The sequence below is a fragment of the Vombatus ursinus genome, unplaced genomic scaffold, assembly GCF_900497805.2.
Source record: "Vombatus ursinus unplaced genomic scaffold, bare-nosed wombat genome assembly UNPS02014791.1, whole genome shotgun sequence".
In the NCBI taxonomy this organism is placed as follows: domain Eukaryota; kingdom Metazoa; phylum Chordata; class Mammalia; order Diprotodontia; family Vombatidae; genus Vombatus; species Vombatus ursinus.
This window is the reverse complement of record NW_020954569.1, coordinates 62,990,650-63,010,917: the sequence shown is the minus strand read 5'-3', so window position 1 is coordinate 63,010,917 and position 20,268 is coordinate 62,990,650. Positions and strand designations below refer to the sequence as shown.

General features: G+C 36.2%; 1 protein-coding gene across 2 annotated transcripts in view; it reads left to right on the top strand.

Moving 5' to 3' along the window:
* Positions 1–20,268, top strand: part of EPG5 (ectopic P-granules autophagy protein 5 homolog) — a 123,520-nt gene that overhangs the window by 59,801 nt on the left and 43,451 nt on the right. For both annotated transcript variants that reach the window (XM_027868838.1, XM_027868839.1), the window contains exons 23-27: positions 2,664–2,885; positions 5,367–5,490; positions 7,616–7,760; positions 14,249–14,420; positions 16,791–16,953. In XM_027868838.1, the coding sequence (XP_027724639.1) occupies positions 2,664–2,885; positions 5,367–5,490; positions 7,616–7,760; positions 14,249–14,420; positions 16,791–16,953 (826 nt within the window). The remainder of the gene's footprint in view (positions 1–2,663; positions 2,886–5,366; positions 5,491–7,615; positions 7,761–14,248; positions 14,421–16,790; positions 16,954–20,268) is intronic.

The following is a 20,268-nucleotide window of genomic DNA, read 5'->3' as shown; positions in this document are numbered from 1 at the left end:
TGGATTGGGCAAGTGGAAGCTAATGACTATAAGACATCAAGAATTAGTCAAACAAAAGCAAAAGAATGAAAAAAATGTAAGAAAATCTAAAATACCTCATTGGGAAAACAACTGACCTGGAAAATAGATCCAGGAGAGATAATTTAAGAATTATTGGACTACTTGAAAGCCAAGATTAAAAAAAAAAAAGCCTGTACAGCATCTTTCAAGAAATCATCATGGAATACTGCCCTGATATCCTATAACCAGCGGGTAAAATAGTCATTGAAAGAATCCACCAATCACTTCCTGAAAGAGGTCCTAAAATGAAAATTCCAAAGAATATCGTAGCCAAATTCCACAACTATCAGATCAAAGAGAAAGTATTGCAGGCAGCCAGAAAGGAACAATTTAAATATCAGGCAGCCACAGTCAGGATTACACAGGACTTAACAGCTTCTATGTTAAAGTTTTGGAGGGCTTGGAAAATGATATTCTGAGAGGCAAAGGAGCTTAGATTACAACCAGGAATCAACTACCCAGAAAAACTGAGCATACTCTTTCAGGCCAAAAGAGGGATATTTAATGAAATAGTAGACTTTCAAAATTTCCTGATGAAAACGCCAGAGCTGAACAGAAAAATTCAAATACAAGACTCAAGAGAAGCATAAAAGGTAAACAGAAAAAAAAAAAAACCAAGTTGATATTTGATAAGGTTAAACTGTTTACAACCCTACATGGGAAGATGATGCTTGTAATTCTTAAGAACTGTGTCTCTATTGGGGCAGTTAGATGGAACATACTTAGAGGGTGTGGGTATAAGTTCACTTTGATGTAATGATAAAAAAAATTAAGGAGTGAAAAAAAGGATTGTACTGGGAAAGAGGAAAAGGGGAGGCAGAATGGGATAAATCATATCACATGAAGAGACATGAAAGACCTATTTCAGTAGAGGGGAAGAAGGGAGGGGGTGAGCATTTGTTTGAACCTTACTGTCATTGGAATTGGCTCAAAGAGGGAATGACATATACACTGAGTTGGGTAAAGAAGTCTATCTTACCCTAAGTATGAGGGGAAAGGAAAAAGAAAAGGGGTGTGTGTGGGGGGGTGCTGATAGAAGGAAGGGCAGATTATGGGAGGCAGTGGTCAACAAGTAAAACACTGGTGAAGAGGGGCTGGGTGAAAAGAGAGAGAATCCTAGAAAATCAACTTAAAAACTTGTTGAAATAATTAACAACTTTAGTAAAGTTGCAGGATATAAAATAAATCCACATAAATCATTAGCATTTCTATATATTACCAACAAAGCTTAGCAGTAAGAGATAAATTCCATTTAAAATAACTGTAGACAATATAAAATATTTGGGAGTCTACTTGCCAAGACAAACTCAGGAACCTATATGAACACAATTAAAAAACACTTCACACAAAAGCAGATCTAAACAAATCATTTCTTGGGTCATCTCATTTAACAGTGCTCATGATGAGCCTGTGTAAAAAGATAATTACAGCTTGTATAGCAGCAACATTTCTTGCACATCATGAAGAGGTAAAGATTCCGTGAAAAAGTTGACAACTCTCCCAAACCACATTACCATTTCTTGGTATCTGGTGTGAGATGTTGGTCTATACTTAGTTTGTGTGCTGTTGTTTTCCAGTTTTCCCAGAAGTTTTTGTCAAATAATGAGTTCTTATCCCAAAAGTTGGATTTAACGAACACTAGGTTACTATGGTCATTGACTGCTCCAGGGCCAGATGGATTTACAAGTGAATTCTACCAAGCATTTAAAGAAAAATTAATTCCAATGCAATATAAAGTATTTGGAAAAATAGGCAAAGAAGGAGTCCTACCAAATTCCCTTTATGACACAAATATGGTATTGATACCTAAACCAGGAACAGCTGAAACAGAGAAAGAAAATTACAGACCGATTTCCCTAATGAATATCAATGCAAAAATTTTGAACGAAATACTAGCAAGGGGTGGATAGAGCATTGGCCCTGGAGTCAGGAGGACCTGAATTCAAATCTGGCCTCAGTCATGTAACGCTTACTAGCTGTGTGACTCTGGGCAACTCACTTAACCCCAATTACCTCACCAAAAAAAAAACAAAACCACAACAAAACAGAAAAAACAGAAAAATAGATAAACAGTAGCCAGAGTGTTGAATTTGGAACCAGAAGATTTGGGTTCAAATCCTAACTCTGCAACTTTCTGACTTTTGAGTGTCCTCATATTGTGAATCCTCTTTGGACTTTACTTTCCTTCTCTTTATCCTTATAGCCTTATATATACTTTGTGAATAAGGGTATAGAAAACTAATGAGACTAGATAGTACAGAATGTATTGCAGAGGTCAGGTTTTATTAGCCCAACACATGAAAGTTTGGTGTGAAGATGATGATAATACTTTGAATTGGTACAGCATTTATATATTTTTTAAAAAGTTCTTTGATGTGTATCATTTTATTTCTTCCTTATGACAACCCAGTAAGATAAATAGGGCAGTTTGTGTGTAGCCATGCTTGCTAAACTTCTTAATTTATAGATAATGGTAGGGCATCTCAGTTTTGCTGAATGCACCTTTATCTTTGGTAGCTCTAATGAACTCACACCATTTGATTTTAAGTAGAAAAAATGATTTATTAAATAGCTTATAGAACCCTATTTTAATTTCTTTCAAGATTGCCTGTAGATGGTTGTATTGGAAGACGATTTTTTCAAAGTCCAGCCCACATAAATTTATTGAAAGAAATGAAGAAACGTCTGGTTGAAGTGGCTGACTTCCATCATGCTGCCAGTAAAGCCCTCCGAGTTCCAGCAGATGGCAGTGAAGGACCAGGTGAAAACAATGCCTCTCCCGCAGGGTATCTGACTTCTCCAGAGCTGCATACAGAACTTGTGAGGTAAAGCATATTCAGCTTTGTAAGCTAATGTTTTCTTTCATCAAGGATGTTATATCACCTGTTGTGTATTGCAGGATGTTATTATTTTATTACTGTTATTTGCTGAATGTGGAAAGTAGCAGCAGTCAGTTAAGCATTTGTTGAGGTCTGGCAAAGAGGGTCCCAGCTTGATCATATATTTGGAGTCAGTGTGGATCTAATTAAAATCAATTGATGTGGACCAACCTATAGGATTACTTGGTCATTTTTGTATCTTAGGCTTATATTATCACATTTGTTGTCACTTTATTATTTTAGTTTTGTAATTTTAGCTTCCAAAACAAATTTATTCACATTTTAAAAGCTGAACCTTAACATGTAGTTTAACATGTGATACTTCATATGGTATAAACTTTAAGTATATTTAAAAGATTAGCGTGGTCTTTGGCTTTTTTTAAATAGTAAAATACTTCATTATTAAAGCAGTTAAACATTAAACTATTAAAGAAGTCACTTTTGGAGCAAGGCTTGAGAAGAAATCATATGTGTCTCACTAATCAATAATTTTTTCTTAGGAATTTTTAAGTTTACTCAAATCTCACATATATTATATACTTTATTAGAATGTTCTCTTTAACTTAACCTAAATTTCACCTTGATGTCACAATTTTCCCAAGGCTTATGCGTTATAAGGCTTTAGACTAGCTTTGGCCTTGAACTCTGTAACCTTACTGTTAGCTAGCCATAGACAACTTTTTACCACATCAGCAATTGGTAACCTTTTTTGCTGTAGGTTGCTTAAACTCATTAAAATGAAGTCTTTAGTAGGTTTCTTAAACTTCTGATTTTTTAAAGAATGTATATTCTGCTCCTTTTGGTTTTTTCCCCATCTGTCCTCATTTTTCCCACACCAACCCTTCCACCATCCTCTCATCTTAAGACCTCGCCTCCTTCTTTGTTGAGAAAGGAGAGGCCATTTTCCATCAACTCCCTCTGCTTCTCCAAATCTCACTAGCCTTTGACATTATCCTTCATTCTTTCTTCCTTTACCTTAGTCTCTGATGGTGAGGTAGCACATCCCTTGCTAAGGCTAGCCTTTTCACAAACATCCTTGATCCCATCCCTGTCCTGTCTTTTCAGATTGTCCCCACAGTCATTCCCCTACTTTCTTTAATCTTCAGTCTCTTGCTATTTCTGTTTTTTTTTTTCCTTTCTGTCTGTAGACACATTCAGGTTTTGCCCATGCTTAAAAAACCTTGCCTGACCCTGCCATCCTTTCAAGCTATCATATGTTATGAATCTTTCCTTTCTCAGTCTGATCTCTAGAAAAAGCTCTCTAGCTGGTGTGAGGGTGCAGCCTATAATCCCTGCTCCTGGGGAGGCTGATGCTACAGATCTTTGAGCTCAGGAGATCTGAGCTTCAGTGGGCTAGATGGATGTCTATTCAAGTCAGGTGTCACTATGGTGGTCCCTGACAGTGGAGGGGTCACCAGGTTGCCCAAGGAAGGGTAGACTGGCGTAGGCCAGGGATGGGGAACCTGCAGCCTGGAGACCACCTGTGGCCCTCTAGGTCCTCAAGTACAGCCCTTTGACTGAATCCAAACTCTGTGCAGAGACTGATTTTTTTTTTTCCTTTGGGCCAAACAATTAGATAATTAATAAATGCTTATTAATTGATTATTATCCCTTTTTCCATTTCTTTATGTCAGAAGCTAAAAGTGGATGCTGTATAGTGATATTAAGTGTAGAAAGCTTATGTCCCTTCTGATTATGAAATCAGAAGGAAGTAATTTTCAACTTTATAGAAAGAATGACACCATCCCCTCCTTTCTCTGCTAAAATTAGGAGCTTATTTAACTAATTACATATCATAGGCTACTTCTCCAATAACCTATTTTTACTAACAAGAAGTCTTCTTCAGTTAAGTAGATTATCTTTTCATAAAGTACTACTTAAAACATTTAGAACATAAAATTAGAAGAATTTCTTTTTGTCATACCCATTTATGAAAGAAAAGTTCACAGATTTATAATTAAATTGCAATCATAATTCTTTTTGGTAGTTAGCTTTTTAAAATTTTTTTTGGCAACTGATAAGGTACAATAGAAAAATTTTCCAGATAATATATTTGGCTTTCAGCATTCATCCTGGAATAGAGGGAGAATACATATGTTTTCATGTTGTGTTTTGTTTTTCTGCATGATGGCTTGCTCAGTGTCATTGATTGCCAAGGAAAGGAAAGAGTCTGAATTATCATTCAAAGTTTTACTTTAGATCACCTTTATCCATCACTTTTTGCCTAGCTTTATTTTTTAGATGGGTAAAGATAGTCCCAAAGAGAAAGAGAAATGGGCATAATGAAAATTAAAACATAGTGAATTATTATTAGTTCTGGGTACCTGATTCTTATTATTTTATTCACTAGATAAAATGTAGTTTCTGTGTAAAGAGAGGTATAATTCATTTTACCCATGCTTTTCTGTTTCTTTTTTAATCTTTTAGGCTCTTCAATGTATTTATACTATGGCTAGAAGATGAGAACTTTCAGAAGGGAGACACCTATATTCCTTCACTACCAAAGCAATATGATACACACAGACTAGCAAAGATTATGCAGAATCAACAGGTGATTTTATTACAATATTTTGTTTACCTCTTAGGATATCTGACAATAATTTGAATTTGTTACTATGGGAATAAATAAATGTATTGATCCAGAGGTTAAAGATGTCTGTTAAATATGGCCGTGGGGCTTGAATGGTCTTAGTTTCTATGGGTTTTGCCAAGGGTCCACATTATGCTTTTTTTCATGTAAGTTAACATGTCAGTGTTAGAATGTCTCTTTTTGAAGCACTGATGACAACTGTGGCCTTCCCGGAGGGCTGGGGACACTTTCTGTGTATTATGACCTCATGAACCCATATAAGCCTCCTCTTTTTGTTAGTCCTTTTTCTTATGCTAAGTTTTCACTGCAACATACTTTCAGGCCAGCCAACTTGAGTATGATTAAAGTGCTTTATTACAGTTATGTGGATTTACAAGAGTACAAACTAATTAGATGAGTGTTATATAATGTAGGTATAGAACTCAATTTAATAGGAAGTAAGTCCTATTGACCTCCAATTTGTGATAGTTTCTTTGTAGTTTTTCCAAGCCCAGGTTTTCTCTCTGGTTACTTGAAAAATCTGGTTCTGCCTTTCTTCTACACTTGGTCCAAGCTGGACTTTTATTGAGTTCCTCCATATCAGAAGTAGTGGTTGATCTGTTCTGGACCAGTTGTTATTCTCCATGGGCTGCGCTCAATTCTTGGTCTCACTTCCATTGCTCTTTGAGGGCTATCAGTACACAGTTTCTGTAGAACTGAACTGCTTTCCTTCTAACTGTTGTCTCCTTGGGTATGAATGCTTGGGTCTTGCTACAGTTCTTGTGCTCCAGCTGAGGCTCTATTAATGATAATAGATTGGTTTGCCACCACTATTTTTTCTTAACAACTATTCATTTGCATATAGAGATATTCTTATTCGGCATAAATATGTAGGTAATGTGACTACTTCAAAGAGATGTCATCTGTAGGTACAGGAAGTATTAGGGAGAGGGTAGCACACTAGTATCAGTAGTGTACTTTTATATTTGAATTAAAACTCCAGCAGAGGATTATACTTTGCAGTGCCTCTTTAAAGGTGTAAATCAGATTAGTTTTGAACAGAGGAGGCATGCTTGTGGCCTGCAAAACTCCTGAGGGTAGCCTGAACTAGATTAAAATGTAGTTGGAAAATATTTAACAGCAGCTAGGTGGCGCAGTGGTTAGAACACTGGCCCTGAAGTCAGGAGGACCTGAGTTCAAATCTGGCCTCAGACAAACACTTGACACTTACTAGCTGTGTGACCCTGGGCAAGTCACTTAACCCCAATTGCTTAAAAAAAAAAAAGGAAAAAAAAAAAGAAAATATTTAACAAATAAAAATGCAATAAAACATAATGTTACTTTGTAGTTTTCTAAGTCAATATGTAGCCCACAAAGATCCATCCATTTTTACTTGAGTTTGATATCCCTGGTCTAGAATACCTTGTACATCTTGGGAATGGTTTTAATGACTTAGAATTTTGTGAGAATATTTTTCACCAAGAATTGAAAAAGTCCTAGGCTTGTAGGAGTTTCCTGGGTTACTGACCTACACCTGGTGGGTATACTCCCTTTGTCTTATAGATGAGGAAACTGAGGCCCAGAGAGGATAACTAACCTGTCCACAGTCACATTGGTGGCATGTGGTGGGGATTGGAGCCCATGTAATTGTACTCCAAGTCTGCTCATTCCACTCTATGATGCTGTCTCTTATTGATGATGTGCCTTTACATGGTTAACATGAACAAACATTGCAATGGCAGACATTTGTTGTTAGCTCTATTTTTTTCTAGGAATTAGGGCCTAGTTTGAGATTTTATTTCTAAGACATCCTGGCTCTAACATCTGAAGTGGTAGGGGATGTTTTACATTTTTCGTTTTAAAAAAAGAATCAGAAATGATTTAGTGTGCTATAGGGAAGATGTCCTACTTCTGAAGTTTTTGATGGGGTGGGAATTTTATATATGGCCATTTTTAAAGTTAGGGAGCTTTGAGCGAGATCTTTTTAAGGAGCCTACTTCATTTAAACGATTGGCTTATGTACATTTTAATATAATAAGTTTTACAACTTATAAATATGTAGTGATTCATCTTCCAAAGTTAAAGTTGTATTGTGGTTCAATTCCAGGATTTGTGGATGGAATATTTGAACATGGAACGTATCCGTCATGAATTTCGGGAAGCTCTCAATCTTTGGATTCAAGTAAAACTTGAATCTCATTCCACACCCAGCAGTTTGTCAGTACAGATGGATTTTACTGATCCTTTGTCAGGTGAGTATCATGAACTTCTTCAAAACCATGGGGATTTGGGGTTTGCTTAATATGATCTCTAAATAATAATCGCCTTTTTGGAAATTTATTGAAATCTCACCTGGCCAGAATATGTCTAATCTTTATCCTATGAAATCTTATGGAATTTTTTTTATCTCTTAAGAATATAGATTTTGGGGCAGCTAGTTGGCACAGTGGATAGAGCTCGGGCCTTGAAGTTGGGAGGACCTGAGTTCGCCCAGCTTCAGACACTTGACACTTACTAGCTGTGTGACCCTGGGCAGGTCACTTAACCTAAATTGCCTCACCAAAAAGCAAAAAAAAAAAAAAATTTATATATGTATCGTTCAAAGATATTATTTTGAGAGGAAAAGATTGGTGACTAGAGTAGTTCTGTTCTCTGTTATATTGTGGGCAAGTCTTTTTAATGAAGACTTTGTTTTCTAATCTTTTATTTTTGTTATTATCATTGTTAGCAATAATAATTTATACTTGTGCAATATTTTACATTTTCCTCAATAATTTATCTCACTTGATACTCCCAATAACTCCATGAAGTAGATAAAATATATTATTATCTCTGATATAAAGATGAGGAAACTGAGGCTTAGGAAGTAGGAAGATCAAATAGTTGTCCAAGGTCACATAGCTAGTTAGTAGCAGGTCTTCTGCCTTCTTGTTTATGACTCTTTCAAGGGAATATTGGCAGTATGCTACAAGACTGAAGTAGTTAGTGGTACTTGGCAAAGTATAGGACTAAATGCATTTTAGATTATTTAGTTTCTTGTACTTCCAATTAATTTTAATTAATTGCTTATGGTTTGAGATTATCTTGATAATGTATATTATGACAGCACTATAAAACTTGAGGTATTTTAAAATGGTTTCTATTCTTTATAATTTATTATTTAAACACTTGAGTAACTCAGTATTCTTAGTTAATTTTTTTCTATTTGCTACTTAAAAAAATGGGAAATTTTGTTGTGATTTTGAGGAAACTACTCATAAAAGATGATTTTTATTTCCCAGTCAGTCTACAAGTGTTTATTAAGGCTTCACTGTTTGTCAGGCATTGTGCTAGGCAGAGAAAAGTTCAAAGAATGAAACAATTTCTACTCTCAATAAGTTTATATTCTAAATGAGGAAGATATCAAGTACACACACACACAAACACAATCACAATCATCAAGTTAATAAATACAATAAATACAAATACATACAAAGTAGTTAAATATAAGATAGCTAGTGAGACAGCACTAGCAGTTCTAGAACACTAGTAAGGAGTTCAAGAAACGCTTACGCAGAAGATGCTGAGCTGCATCTTAAAGGAAGAGAGAGAGAGAGACTGTATGAAGTGGAGGGAAGAAAGGAGTCATTGCAAAGGTACAGAGAAAGGAGATGGAGGGTTGTAAATGAGAAGCAGAGAGATGGTCAATTTGGTAGGGCTTAGCACAGTGTGTGTATGTGTGGGAATAGTGTCCAGTGAGACTGGAAAGGGAGATTGGGGGTTCATATTGTATAGGGCTTTAAAAGCTAAATAGAAGAGATTCTTTTTTTTTTTTTTTTAAGTTCTAGAGGCAATAGGAAACCACTGGAATTTATTTAATTTTGAGGTGATGGTGGTGATGTTGTCAGTTTTGTGCTTAAAAAAAAAACCACTTTGGTAGCAGTATGTAGGATGGACCAGAATGGTGAGAGATTTGAGGCAGGGTTACCATTTAGAAGGTTGTTGCAGTAGGTTTGGACTAAGGTGGTAGAAGGTCAAGAGAAAAGGTCACATGTAAGAGATGTTTAGGAAGAAAAGACAAAATTTGGCAACTTACTAGAGATATGGGATGAGGGGGAATAGAGGATAATGCTGGTATTTGGCAATCAGTATGTCATTGGTAATGTTGGAGAGAGCACTTTCAGTTGGATGATAAAGGTGAATGCCAAAATGTAAAAGGTTGAGAGTAGAGGTTTTGAAGGCAATGAATGGGAGTAATGTCTTCAAAGAGTTTGATTAAGAAAGAGAAAAGAGATAAAGGATGATAGCTTGAGGGGATGGAAAGGTCTGATGAAGATATTTTAAGGAAGGAAGAGACTTGGACATGTTTGAACAGAATAAAGAAAGAATTGGTTGTTTGGAATGGAGTGTAGAGGGATGCACATGTAGAACTGGCCTTGACAAGGAACTTTGATCAAAGGATGACTTTGGGTTTTGACTACAGGCACAAATCAACTAATACTAATTACAGTAGTGCCTTAGGCACTCCTTAAGACCCTAAGTTGTTCAGCAGGTGCTGATCCATAGTGGTAGTGGTAGTTTCCTCATTTGAAGTTTCCTATACTAATGAAATTGTAATTTTTTTTCTCTTTTCTTTATCCCCTCTCCCCCTACCTCCTTAAAACAAGAATGTTGCAAATAGGAATTTTCAGCCATCATATTTATTTATTTTAATTGACATTTGTTGCTTCATAACATTTAGAAATTATAGTTTGATCAATCAACAAGCATTTATGAAATCCCTACTATATATCAGACTTTGTGCTAAGCGCTGGTGATGCAGAAGGAGAAAATACAGTTCCCACCTTCAAGGAGCTAACAATTTAATGAAGAGTAGTTAAGAGTAATGATTGTAGGTGAATGAATTCAGAGATAGAACATCTCCCATTCTGTCAGTATTAGATTTAGGATTTAAATTCCTTTGTTTGGTAATTCATATTGTTCCAAAATTTTTCTGTTGACCTCTTATCAACTTGTGTTCAAGTGACCTTACTAATTTAAAAGAAAGAAAACTTTTAACGTGGGAATAGTTATGAACTTTAGACCATTGATGATTGTGCCCATATTGTGGTATCTTAGTGTGCTGTTCAGTGGAAAAACACTGGCTTAATATAAAGCATTAAATTTTAGTTCTTTGAGGGCATAAACAATACAGTTTCCTTTATGCCAATAGAGTCATGCTTAACAAAAATTTCCTTCTGTTTCTCAAAAAGAATAGAAAATAGAGCTCCATCTGGAACAAAAGTAAAGTTTCAGAGAAACCATTTCATAAATAATTGTTGACTTGACTTAATGACTTGAAATTGCCTTGAACTCTCCCTTCTCTGTTATTTCAAAAAACATTTTAAAAATGAAATATTTGTAGGAGATTTTTTCTAACTAGCTCCTCTCACTCCTTCTGAATGTATGTCTACCAAGACTCTGTCTTGGATCCTGTTATGCTTTGTCTTTCTACTCAGTCTTGAGAAACTCATTTTTTTTCTTTAACCTGTATGTGGATGACTTCCAAATTTGTTTATCCCAGACTCTTCTCCTTTCAGTAATTATAGATATTACAATACTTAGCACATAGTGACTGGCTCAGTAAATATTTGTGTTTATTTTGAAGATTGAAATTTGTTTCATGTCTAACTTTAGGAAATGACAGTGTTTGCTCACACTTCACATTCACTATGGTGAGTTCATCCAGGTCACACCTGCTAACAAGGTGGGTCCTCCAGTGTTCTGTTCTGGGATCTCTTTCCTTTTCCCTCTTTAGTATTTCACTTGATGATTTTCGCAGCTCCCATGGATTCAATTCTTGTCTCTATGCAGATGATTTTCAGATCTGTTTCAGTAGCCCTAACCTCTCTCTTGACTTCCAGCCTCAGCATCTTCAACTGCTTATTCCAACATGTTGTTCTTTTTCTAAAATTTAATTTAATTAATTTATTTATTGTTACATTTTAGGTTCTAAAATCATACTATGCATACTTCTATTTATCAGTTCTTTCTCTGGAGGTGGATAGCATCTTCCTTCATAGATCTTTTGTGGTTGATTTGAGTATTTATGATACTCAGAATAACTTAGTTGTTCAATTGTTCTTTGAACAGTATAGCTGTTACTGTATACAACAGTTTTCTTGGTTCTGCTCATTTTGCTTTTCATTATTTCATGCAAGTCTTTCCATGTTTTTCTGAGATCATCGAGCTCATCATTCTTTATAGCATGATAGTGTACCATCACAGTCATATACCACAGCTTGTTTAGCCGTTCTCCATTTAATGGGCATCCTCTCAGTTTCCAGTTTTTGCCACCACAAAGAGAGGTGTTGTTAATATTTTATTTCATTTAGGTTCTTTTCCTTTTTCCCTGGTCACCTTGGGACCTAATAGTGATATTGCTGGGTCATAGGGTATACACAGATTTATAACTCTTTGGGTATAATTCCAGATTGCTCTCCAACGCGCAGATATCTTAAACTCTCTTCATGTCCAAAACTAAATTTATTATCTTTCCCTCCCAAGATCTCCCCTTTCCCTAATTTTCCCATTACTGTTGAGGATTCTCCTGGTCACACAGGCTTACAACTGATGTGTCATCCTTGACTCCTTCACTCTCTCTCACTTCCCCTACCCCACATTCAATTAGTTGCCAAGTCCTGTTGATTCTACCTTTGTAGCATTTCTCATGTATGTCCCCTTCTCTTTTCTAACTATGCTGCCATGCTGGTGCAGACCCTTATGACCTCCTGCTGGGACTGTTGCAATAGTTGCTGCTTGGGCTCCCTATGTCAAGTCTGTCTTTATTCCAGTCCATCTTCTCCTGCCTCTAAAACTGATCTTTCTGAAGTGCAGGTTTGACTGTGTCACATGCCCCCACTCCATTTAGTAAACTCTAGTGGCTCCCTGTTACCTCCAGGATCAAATATAAAATCCTCTGTTTGGCTTTTAAAGTCATTCATAACCTGGACCCTTTTTATTTTTCCAGTTTTCTTACATCTTATACCCATCCATATATTTTGTGATCCAGTGACACTGGCCTACTTGCTGTTTCTTATACTAGATACTCCTTCTCCCAACTTCTGATTACATTTTCACTGATTGTCCCCCAAGCCTGGTACTGCCTCCCTCCTTGTCTCCATTTCCTGCCTTTCCTTACTTCTTTCAAGTCTCAACTAAAGTCCCACTTTCTGCACGATACCTTTCCCAGTCCTTAATCTTAATGTCTTTCCTCTACTGGTTATTTCTAATATATCCATGTATAACTTGTTTTATATAGCTCTTTGCGTGTTTTTTCACATTAGACAAAGGTCTTTGAGAACAGGAATTGTTTTTTGTCTCTCTTTGTGTCCCTAGCACTTAGCATAGTGCTTGATGGTATGTGCTTAATAAATATTTTTTTGACTGATTGTGGCATACAGAGGTCTTACCTTTCTCATATAAGCCTTCCTTACTACCTAACTTTCATAATAACATATTCCCCAAGCCCAGGACCTCAGTATGACAAATCCTTTCGTAGTCTTTTGTCTCTCTCCATATAATTATTTTCCAGATCTAGCCTTTTTCTTCTTGGGAATATCACTTATTATCACCAAATCTTTTTTGGACTTGATGTAAATGTATTCAGAGCTACAGTTCTGTGTCAGAGAATTGTTTATGCTAAATCTGTGATCTTGTAGTTAAATTGTCAGTCAATCAATAAGCATTTATTAAATGTACTACAATGCATTTTGCCCTTTGCTAGGAGCTATGGAGGCATACAGGTATATGATATGATCTTTGACCTCAAGAAGTTTGCTCTCCAGTTAGAGAGACTAGACCGATATTTATGAAACAATTTTAACAACAAGATATATAGTTATATGCTCCCTTATATTGTACAATTCTAAAGTGCTTTAATATTACATGTTCATATCTTCATGTATCCGATATGACATAACACACAATTGTGAGGAAAAGGGCTTTTTAAATTGTGAGACACTATATAAATGGAAGTGTAACGTGTCATTTATTTTGCTTTACTTTTTTAGCTCATTAGTCCCCAGTACATGTTTTTCATATAGTAAGTGTTTAATAATAAATATTTAATTGAATTCACTTCAAACTTTGTCCTTAAAGTCTGTCTCTCTCTCTCCTTCTCCCTCTCTCCCTCCTAAAGGCTGTGAACTTATCTTTTATAACCCATGGCCCTAATCTTCTGTTTCAGGCATATTTTTTCACTCTTTACCTGTGCAACTGGTCTTTCCAACTCTACTTTCAGGAATCTTTCTAGGCAGTCACATGCCACAGAACACTTTCTTTCCCTTTGAATTACCGCTGAGTGCCCATTTAGTCCATGAAGTTTAAACACCAGCCATTTTCTACTTTTCCTACGTTATTTTTTCCTTTCCCACTTCAAAACATTTTTACAAATATTGCATTTATCTGTCCATGCCCTGTTTTTAGCCTATTTTGCCTCTGATTGAACTATACATTTTTTGAATATGAGGTCATAGTTAATTTTTAACCACAGCCTCCTGAGCTTCTACTAAAATGTTTTTTACCTTGTGGCTGCTCACATAGGATTTGTTGACTAAGTCAGAAAATATTACATTTGCTCATTCTGATGATTTGTATTCAAATAGATATTTTATATTTTTATGATTCTTAATGATAGGAAGTAATGTTAAGACACCTTCTGTTGTCATTTGCTTCATATGTAGTTAAGGTTTGTTGGTTTTGATTCTCTTATTTTTTTCAGCCAAAGAGAGGATTTTGAGTAACTTGAAGAAACATGAGGCTCCTCATCCTCCCCTTGTTCTGCATGCACTGAAAGCTCCAGTGCCCATCATTTCCTCAACTAGTTTGCTCAATCAGAAGGAAACTATGCAGCTTATACGCCCAGACCTGAATCTCTTGCAGCAGCATGCTAAGTAAGATGATGAATTGAAATGTCTCTCCTCTTCATACTACTCACGTAGCCCAAATGATTTAGCACCTGAAGTGGGCTCAGCCTGGGAGCACTGACCAAACAGATTTGAGTAACTGAGTTTAAATGCTCAAGTTGTGACAAATCTCTTCATTTATTTTAAAAAACTGAAGTAATATTGCACACATTCATAGGGACTGTACATTTTATTATGTTTCAAGTGGTAACAATTCAGGTGCCAGCTAAAACCAACTCAGTTTTTCTGATATTTGTTTCTGATCTTTGTTGTATCTTTATGTAGATTACCCATTGGTAGATAGTGAATAGTATTTGTTTTTTATTTTATTTTATTTTATTTATTTATTTTTTAGTGAGGCAGTTGGGGTTAAGTGACTTGCCCAGGGTCACACAGCTAGTAAGTGTGAAGTGTTTGGTCTGAGGCCGGATTTGAACTCAGGTCCTCCTGACTTCAGGGCCGGTGCTCTATCCACTGCGCCACCTAGCTGCCCCCAAGTGAATAGTATTTGAAGACAAATGTTAAAATAAAAAATGCTTTTTGTCTTGATTTTTAAAAAATTCTTGTTACTTATTTGTCCTAGGTAAAAAAAAAACAAAAAACCAAAACTTTTTCATTCTTGTAAAAGTTGAATAAGGTGCACCGTCTCTACAGTTTATAGTCTTAGGAAGTTTCTTGGCACTGAGAGATTAAGTGACTTGTTCAAGGTCACACAGCCCCTAGGATGTATCAGAGGCACAAGTGGGAAGCACTTGAACCCAGGTCTTCTGGCTTCTGAGGCCAGCTTTCTATCCATACTACCCCATGCTGTCTCCACTCATACTCTACCATCTTGCAGGGTTGTGAGGGTCAAATGAGATAATAATTGTAAAAAATGCTTAGCATAACACCTGGCATATATTAGATCTGTATAAATGCTTTTTCTGTCCCCGTTCCTTTAAGGGGACATCTACAAGATGGACAAAGAGGAACATTTTTGTAAGAAGGGGCCATATACAGAATAACTTCACTTTGCCCACTGCAAAAGAGCCAGCCTTCATCATTTTATAGTCTTTATTTTACTGTAAGTTAAAGACTTCCTTTCTTGAAGGAAGTATTTTTTGCAAAGTTGTCTGTCAACATAGTATATATGTTGCCTGGTTATTTAGAAGAGAAATAATTGGAAACATGGTTAGGAATAATACTAATGGGTTTAGATGCATAAATAGCAATGCATTGTGTATAAATAGAATGAGATTGAGTTTTTAAGACAAGAGAGATAAACATTGCCTCATAGGTTTCACCAAGAGTTAGTGGGATGAGACTTAAAAAGGGACTATGCCAATTGAAGTATATATCTTATTCAGAAGAAGTAGATCTGATAGAGGGGATCCAAAATGGTAGTGTAGCTCAGCAAAGTAGTATTTTTTTTATAGACTTCAACAAGCCTGAGAGGAAGCAGCATGGAAAGCATTTGGGCAAGAGTAAAAAGAGAGAGGAATTTAAGTGATATTGGTTATTCAGTTGTGTCAGTTGTATCTGACCCTTTGTGTGACCCTGCTTGGGATTTTCTTGGCAAAGATACAACTTTACTTTTCCAGCTCATTTTTACAGATGTGATTTGTCCAGGATCACACAGCCAGTAAGTATCTGAGAGCAAGTTTGAATTTAGGTCTTCTTGACTCCAGGCCTGGTGCTCTGTCCACTGGGCCACCTAGTTGCCCATACTAAGTGATATTACAGTGAGATTATATGCTGTTCTACTGACTGCCCAGCAAGATGAAGGATATGAATGAATCATAAATCTGGCAAATAGACCGAATGTAGTAGCAATGTGGACTTGAGTTATCCAAACATTTGGTGGAATTTTCTCTTAGAAGAGGAACATCTGGCAAATTCTGTAGAGATTCAGAATTTTGGAAAAGGGGGATTAAGGGCAGTTATCTCAATTTTTTTTTGTGTGTGTGAGGTAGTTGGGGTTAAGTGACTTGCCCAGAGTCACACAGCTAAGTGAGTGTTATGTGTCTGAGGCTGGATTTGAACTCAGGTCCTCTTGACTTCAGGGCTGGTGCTCTCTCCACTGTGCCACCTAGCTGCCCCCTCAGTTTTTTTAAAAGGGGAAAAATGACCTGCTGACTATTAGCTTACAGTCAACCAGCAAAATTATGTATGAAGGCAGAGACTGTGATTGTAAATCTCTGTTTACCCTTGTGCAAATCCCTTTAGTCTTTGATTAAAAAGTTGGAAGCCATGTCTGTCCTGCTGGGTTCCTTGATGGTACCCTTCTTAGTGGCCTCAGGGAGGGCCTGATGATCAACATTTGTCTTTGGAGTACATTTTTGCTAGTGCTTTATTTGATGTCCTGATGATGTTTTTCAGAACCGCAGCCCTTCGGGAGTCGCAGCAAGTTGCTCTGGACAGTGAGCTGTTGGATGCCATTCCCAAACAGTACGTTAATCGAGAAGAGCAGATCACTTTGCATCTGGAGTGTCGGGGCAGCAGCGGCAGGAAATGCCAGGGAGCAGCTGTTGTCACAGTTCAGGTAAAAGCTAGTTTTATTTTATTCATTTGACAGATATTTGCTCAGTGTCTATAATGTACCTAGCACTGTGGGGAATGCAAAGGAATACAACTGTCTGCAAGAACTTTAATATCTATTTCAGAAGACACAGAATTAATCACATGGCTTGTATTGAAGTGTCACATGAGCTACAGACAATATGTAGCATGAGAGTTCAAAGGAAGAGTTTCATGAAAGGGGTTGGGCATAAACTGGACTTTGAAAGATTTGGAGAGGTGATAATTTGGTTAAACGGTGAGAAGGTAATGAATGAAGGCACAGAAGTGAAAACATACATATTATGAGCAGAGGCCAGTGAGTAGGCCTGGCTAGTTGGCCTAACTTCTAGGGGAGAAGCTATAGATAAAATTGGAAAGCTAGATAGAGTCTGAACTGTAGAAGGCATTGAATTTTAGGCTAAAGAATAATAGACTGTAGCCTATTAGTTGATGGGGAGTCACTGAAAATATGTGAGCAGAAGAGTAAGAAATATAAATAATGAATTAATGATTGAAGTAATGTAGGATGTGGTAGTGATTTGCAGGATGTATTGGAAGTGTAAGTGAAAGAATTGTTGAATTAGAGATATTACTTGCCTCTCAGAATCATCTTCCCAAACTAGAATGACAAGTTCTAGGCAGAATTAAATAAACAGAGATAAAAGTGTCAATGGCTCTATTGCATTCAGTAGTTCTTGAGTTGAAGGAGTTTTTGAAGAGAGCAGCTTACCTGCTGTTCAAATGCATTTTTACTGCATTCATGGGTAGCCTATAAATAACCCTTGTATCTACTGTGATAGAGCTGTGATATCATCTGGGTGAGTACTTTCTTCACTGATGCATACTGCAAACTTTCCATGCCATTTTGCCTATGTAGTTCCATAGGTCTTTAATAGAACAATTTACCAAATACATTAGAGGCCTTCTGTTGGTTCTTTTGTTATTTCTGGGATATCAAAGTGTCATTTGATTTATCAGTTGCCTCTCATTTTTGCAACATGACTGTCTCACCTCTTTTTTTTTTTTCTTTTTTTTCTTCTGTCCTACATGTCTTCAGACATGTCTTTTATACCTCTTCTCACTTGCAGGTCATCTTTGTTACTACAGAGCATCTTATTTGTACCTATAATATATATTTTTTTAAATTTTGTGATTTTGATTTCTCCCAAGTTCATGGTGTATCATTATTCATAGCCATTATGGCTTCATTAGGAAATCATTGTTATTTAAAAGATAACTTTTGTGACGGTGAGAATATTGTAATCAAGTCACTGTATAACTTCTTTGATATGATCCAGTCAGATTTTGTCCTCATTAATTCTTGAATTAGCCAATTTATGTATTTATATGCTGATGGATTAACTGAGAACTGTGAGTTCAGATTCATGCTTTAGTTTGCACAACACACATATACATTTTTCATCTTATTTTTCTAGTATGGAAATCTTACTGTCCTAGACTTGTTTGTACAAGTGCATAGAATCCTCTAACTCAGTATTGTCCAGACCAATGTTTTGTGCTTATTAGTAAGGATGGGAGTTAGAGGTAAACTTTATCCTAGTATCTGTTAGCAGCTTTCTGTTAAGACAAATTCAGGGAAGAGATTCAAATTTTGGTTGCTGTGAGGTTTGGGAAATGTTCATTGAGTTGGTTAGTTTTGTTCTGACAGTGGCCACCTTCTATACTCTCAGCCCCTGCCAGGGTTCTTAGAATATATTTTACATCATTGTGCGGTAATGAAAAGAAGGCTGTACTTGAAACAGGGAGACCTGAATTCAAACCTCACCTTTGACTCTTAATAGCTCTATGACCACTGGCAGCTCATTTAATCTTGATGATCCTCAGCTTATTCATTTGTAAAATGGGAATATTAACACTTGTGTTACCTACCTCCAAGGATTACTGTTTGTAAACCTTAAAGTTCTATGTAAATGTGAATTAGTTACTTTTATTGTATGAAAACATAGTACCTACAGATTTAACTATCACCCTCTGTAAGTAACATATCTGATCATGTAATGCTTGAAGATGACTTTTCAGTTGTGATTTCATTGTGAAAGTTAGAAAGGAGCTTTAGGCCATTTGTTCTGCTAGTGAGCAGTCAAGTACTAGTAGAGTAACTGATAAGTAGCTGTTCTCTCACAGAATTCAAATTTCTCAGGTGCTTCCCCCAGAAAAATTCTTTTGAATGCTGATTGACATTCTCAGATATCTTTGCTATGCTTCTACAGATCCAAGTGCTAGCAGAGAGAAAGCAGTGAAAATAAAGGCACATGGTTAAAAGGCAGCATATCTTGGGAGTTAGAGTTGGGGGCTGGAAGACCAAAGTCACTGACTTCCTTTGTCACTTACACTAGCTGGGTGAGGATGGGCAAGTCACTTGACTTCCCTTCTGAAGGCAACTTTCCTTTGTGCATGAGATGGGGAATAATACGTTTAATATTCATCTCACAATATTTTTTGTGAGGCTTAAATGAGAATTGTAAACTTTATAGGGTTATATAAAAACCCATTATTATTTTCATCTTGTGTTTCTATAGAGATAGTGTTCTGGTTAGGAATATGTGCCATCTGGAGACTTGGGATTACTTTAACTGCTTTAAGAACCCTTAGTATGTAGTTTATATTTTGAAAATATTTAAAGGTTCATTTAATAGTTTATTTTAGAATTCTCATTGAGGCCTAAAATTACTTGATTCGTTAATATTTTTTGTGGCAAGAGGAGCCTTGGAAATTTCCATCTTTTTGCAAATGCATATAGTTTATTTTAGGCTGAGAAAAGCTGAACACATTTCATGGGAAAGTGAATGTGCTCCTCCTTTGGTGTCCCCTCCTAACATAAGCTCCTGATGATTCAGTGACTTTCTCTAAGGAAACAGATTATTTTGTGGCTGGGTGCCTTTTGTTGCATTCCTGTACTGTGATGCAGTGTTTGATTTACTGTCATGTGAAGGCTTGGTTCATATTTACAACCTAGATATGGAAATTAACTTCTAGTGCCCTTTGCATCATTTTAGAATCACCTCTTAGGTTCTTCTTCCCAGTTTTCTGAATTTCTTGGTGGTTGTAAATGACTCAAGTAAAGTGACTTCCAACGTTCTTTTGTTCTGTTGTTTAAAATTAATTGTAATTATGGGTTGAATTATCCAGCCAAAAAATAAAAGACAGCTAGATACAGTAGTGGGAACAGTATGGGAAAATGATAAATTTGGACTTCTAAAAGTTAAATATCTAATCAATCTCTGTTAAATTGTTTGCCTTTTTTTTTTTTTTTTTTTTTTTATTTTTTTTTTTTTTT